Source organism: Austrofundulus limnaeus, unplaced genomic scaffold (assembly GCF_001266775.1).
Source record: "Austrofundulus limnaeus strain Quisiro unplaced genomic scaffold, Austrofundulus_limnaeus-1.0 Scaffold39, whole genome shotgun sequence".
Classification (NCBI taxonomy): Eukaryota; Metazoa; Chordata; class Actinopteri; order Cyprinodontiformes; family Rivulidae; genus Austrofundulus; species Austrofundulus limnaeus.
The window spans coordinates 1,714,129-1,719,042 of record NW_013952441.1 but is presented as its reverse complement, the minus strand read 5'-3'; the positions used below and the strand labels follow the sequence as shown (position 1 = coordinate 1,719,042).

The 4,914-nt window shown below is 41.2% G+C and overlaps 1 protein-coding gene across 3 annotated transcripts in view; it reads right to left on the bottom strand.

The window, feature by feature from the left end:
- The window catches only part of ptprea (protein tyrosine phosphatase receptor type Ea), a 71,638-nt gene that overhangs the window by 16,368 nt on the left and 50,356 nt on the right, over positions 1-4,914 (bottom strand). For all 3 annotated transcript variants that reach the window (XM_014007054.1, XM_014007056.1, XM_014007055.1), the window contains one exon: positions 1,226-1,297. In XM_014007054.1, the coding sequence (XP_013862508.1) occupies positions 1,226-1,292 (67 nt within the window). In that variant the 5' untranslated portion in view covers positions 1,293-1,297. The remainder of the gene's footprint in view (positions 1-1,225; positions 1,298-4,914) is intronic.

The following is a 4,914-nucleotide window of genomic DNA, read 5'->3' as shown; positions in this document are numbered from 1 at the left end:
TCTCCTGGCCAAAGAGCCAGTTTAATAACTGGTCTCAGCAGGATTTGGACAGCATAGAGAATCATCTACTTACTTCATCTTGTTGGTATATCCAACAGAAAATTAAAGGCTCCAGGAATTAGATCAAGCCTGGAGTCACAGCTATACAGTCAGCTATTAAATCAGTCTAGAAGTGTCTGCAATAAGCTGTAAATGACTGTCTGTGGTCGTTTCGTTTCATCCTGACCTGGTAATAAGAAACCTGTGTAAGGCTATTGTCAACAGGATAGTCTGGTGACTTTTAAAGTCGGATTGTGTTGCTGCGTGTGCTGAACACAGACCAGGTGATTATAGGGGTTACAGACCCCTTACATGGTCTAATATGTAGATGATGCTGAAAGTATCAATCACAGAATCAGTTCCTTTAAAGAAGACATATCATGCAAAATGCACTTTTTTGTTGTGTACTTGGGAGTCTCTTGGAAGTGCAGAAAAGTTAGTAGCAAAAAAATTAGTCTCTCTCTTTATATTCTGTTTGGGTCATATTTCTCAATCCTTTCAGTTTTCTCTGTTTCCTATGACAGTTTGAAGAAAAACGTCTCAGWATTTGCTGCGGAACTGCTAAACAAGGTCATAGACTTCTGGCTAACCATTTCRGGAATCTGTGGTTCTGCAGTTTCATCATCTACATTCTCCTCTGGCTCTGGGTCAGACTCTGGCTCCAACATGTAAGGCTAGAAGGACAAGTCTTCAGTTGTTGACWTCGCTTATTTAATTTGTAAATAAACGTTGCTGCGCCGCTGGATAATCTCGTCTCTGCTATCAAACTACAAAAACGGCYGAATGGGGTGYGGTGAACCATGATCATTTGGAGTGAGACCTGAAGCGGGGYGGGGTGTGAAGGGTYTCATTAGCATYCAAAGAGACAGCACCAAAAYGAGTTGCTCTCAGATGCATCTCAGTATGRGTGAAACAGGGGCTTGTGGAGGTACAACAATGAAAAATTCAGACCAAAGCATTGCAGTTCCTCTTTATTTAGACCCCAACTAAATGATTTAACTGTGAAAAAGAAGGATTTAAAAGCACAATATGTCTCCTTTAAACAGCTGTATTCAGAGCAAACGATGCATAATCATCATATATTTGAGGATAGTGATGATTGCAGCAGGTGCGATTGGGATTTTGTCGTTTTCACACATTCTCCTGCACCGTTCACATGCTGAGGCYGACTTGTTTTTCTCGTTACCTTTCGTACTGTTGCCATTGCCAGTGGAATTTTGTACGTCAGTCACCAGAAACAGAAGGGGGACCATTGTGGCTGCAAGAAAACAAAATGAAGACGGATATTAAATTTAGCGCCAGACAAGTCTGCAGTCGAGATGCTCATGAGAGCGCAACTGCTGGATAGTACCGCTATTCAGGCTTGCACAAGAGCTTTTGACAGATCTGAGGCGTGTTTTTCTTCCTTTTTTTTTTTTTTTGCGTGACTCCTGCTTTCAGGAATGTGCTCATCGGTGCGAAGTTCACCAGGACACAATGGAACAACACACTCATATCCTGGTCCTTCATTGGTCCTGTCACAAAGCACATGTGTAATACCAAACATGTCCACACGGTGGCGGAATGCTTCAACCTTTGAACACAAGGTCACAGTAACATGCTTCACATTGAGCTTTTTGATTATTAAAACTATATCAATACAAGAAGAAAAAAAAGGACATTTAAAATGTTGCATTGCTAATTAATAATTAATTGATCTGTTAGCAAAAGTTAATGTTATATCTGCTTAATATTAGACCAGCCATCACAACTCTACAACCTAACAGCATTGACTCAAAATGCATCATCAGAAACAGGAAAGAGAACTTCCACTAAATCCCACTGATGTAGCCGATACCAGCTGTTTTTCTTTGGCTATTTCCRTAACAAGGCCGCGCCGGAGCACAAGGGATTTCCAGGAAGTTGCATGTGTTTGTTTTAAAGAATACTCTACGTTAGAAATCACAACACAAACAGCCAAACAACAAGATGTTATCGAGTCGAGAAGTTCAAACTAAAAACAGCTTTCCCAGTGCTCTCTGAGGATCCTGGCTAGATTTTAAAAATCCATTTAAACGCTTCTTTTTCCTGCTGATTCTCACATTTACAGATTAATAGGCCTTGATATGTTTGCAGCTTTAACTACCTTTTTTTTTTACTACTCTAAATTAGAAAACGGTAACGAAGCACAGCAAATTGAGTCCTGCCTCTGCGGCTGCAGGTGTGTGTGAGGGGGAGTGTGTGTGTGGTTCATTGCAGCTGCGGATAAAAGCGAGCCGAGGCCAAGAGCAGAGTCAATGAAGACCCTGTTTAAGGGTTTGTGCCGCAGTGTCCTGTCTTGTGTCCAGGTCGGACAGCGGAGGAATGCGGAGGTGGGCGGCAGAGCGGAGACGCTTCGCTGCAGCGAGGAGAGAGGGTTGAGAAGCAGAAGGTCCAGGTCAATAATATTTCCTGGAGCGATTAATAAACCCCGACTTGTCAAGCAGAAGCTCTGCGGGGAAATGACTGATGAGGGGATTCTAATGAGAAAAGAGCAGAGGAGCACTCGCCCCCACTTCAGCTCCCTCCTGTTTAAGGTTTTCTCTGCAAATGTCACAGGCCAGGATSAGGCGGCGGATACTGAGCTGAGTTTGAGAATCCTCAGGGTGAGACTGCGTATACAGGCTGTTTATGATGTGGAAACATTTGGGACTTTCCATTACATAAACTACATCGGATTTTATGTTTTTCCCATTGGGTCCATCTGTTTGTTTACAACGGTCCAACAGGGAGGTTTTATAAAAGTGCTCAGAGCTAGCCCCGCGGCTAAATCTCATCGTTTCGTGTTGCTGCCTCTTTTGTCGCATCTTGTAGCTCTCAGCTGTCTCATTCCTCTCTCACCTTTGGAAATTTTACTCTGTCATGCTTTAGCCGCCGTTTCCTGCCGTGGRACTCCGGGTCATTGCTGCTGCAGCATTCTGACCTGAGAGATGCTAACAGGCTCCTTCTCTGCATCTCTGACCYGTTTTATTTCTTCATTAACTAAAGAAAGCAACAGCTACGATATTTTAAAGTGTGATTCTGAAAATAAATTAATTAAAAAAACCTCCCCAGGACCTGCTCAAACTAGCCGTTTGCTCATCAGTCTGGTCAGAACTAAAATTCTAACAGATTCTTCAGAAAGGTGTCTGCTGGTGTTGTAGTACTCGAAACCGGTCTTGGTCTCAGACATTAAGGACTCTGGTTTGTATTTCAAGATCAGTCAAGAACAATAGCGGAAATAGCATGAAATTGCCAGAATCTTGTCCAACTTACTTTTTAACATCTTTGCTCTCAATGGATGTAAAACATACTGATTCAAATCCAAGCGCGACTCATTCCTAATTACATATTTTTGTAATTTCTGTCCCACACYCCCACCACCTTTCACTCGCATGCGGCATTCCAAGACAGTGAGTTGTCTAGGAGCGGGAGAAGATGTCTGCAAAATCATCAATAATATAATTTGGCTACATAAATCATGAAGAATTTATTTGTAAAACAAGGAGGGCTATTCATCTTAACTGCTCCGGGGTCCACAGTTACTGCAGGTCAACAGCTGAGGGGCCGAACATCCAGCAATTAAAGTCATTATGTAAATAAACCAAGTATTGCAAAGATCTGTTACCTTTAAATTAGTTTATTTTACTGCATTTAATCATGAATACAACATACAGAACCCTATAAAAGTAAAGATAATTAAATAATATTAAAAACAAAAAAGAACACATTATATTTGACACAAATATTTTGACATCTCTGACTTGCCAAATTTTTAAACCAATTCTGTTTTCACTTCCATAGTTTTATCTTCAACAGCTTGTAGTTTTGACTGTCTTGAATGCGCATAGAAATGGTTTTACCAGGTTGTAGCCAAGACTCTGATGTTTCTGTAGATATCAAACATGAAAACTAGAAAGAACTTATACTAATTAAAGTAGAAAACCGGGGGTTAGGGCTTATGAAATGAATGAACCAATTGACAAGCCGAACTTTGGTCACTCGTGGGCCGGATGTGGCCCGCGGGCCGCCAGTTGAATAGCCCTGGTGTACAGCGACTTGTAATTCTGCARTGCTTCACTTTCAGGGATGGAGGGGACTGTATGTTTTAAGGCACTATCTTCCAATCATTTCCCATTTCCAGTGTTGGTCTTGACTTGGTCCAGTCCCTAAAGGACTTGGTTTTGTCTCAGTCTCGGGTTAGGTGTTCTTGACTACATTAGTATCAACAACAGCTAGTATATTACTTCTTCATAACTTTCCCACAGAACCCCGCTTCCACACCAGTCTCATTTCTGCCTGTTAGTCATGTTTTAGTTTGGGTCAGACTCTGGACCAGCAGCTATCRTCAGACAGTCTGTCCACTCATCTGTATATTGTTCTCTCTCCATTTAGCACTCAGCAGCTAGTCACTAACCATTAGGCTGGTCATAATGAAAATGGGTCATGAGAGATGTCAGCTCGAGGGGGGCGGGACTTCTAGGGCGTTGTTATTTTCTGGCAGAAGACATTTTACGAGTAGCTTTGGGGAAGGGTATTGTCTTGGCCAGCTAGATAGGCTTTTTTTAAAATTATTTCTCTGTGGTATGTGTGACACAAGTTACTCAACCGTAGAATTAGCTCATTGTAAGATCTATCCCAGGCTGCAGCATGAAAGGCTGGCTGTTCACTGAAAAAAATAACTTGTAAGATTTACTTGAAAAATCCTCAAAACAATTTGCACTAACATTTGTTAAGTATATTTAAATGCTACAAATTTGTGTAATATTTACTCATCATTATCTACTAAAAGTTATTAAGAATATAGTTTAAGATTTGTGAATAAATCAGGTAAATTTAACTTAATTTGTTCAAGTATATGTTTGTGGCGACACTAGA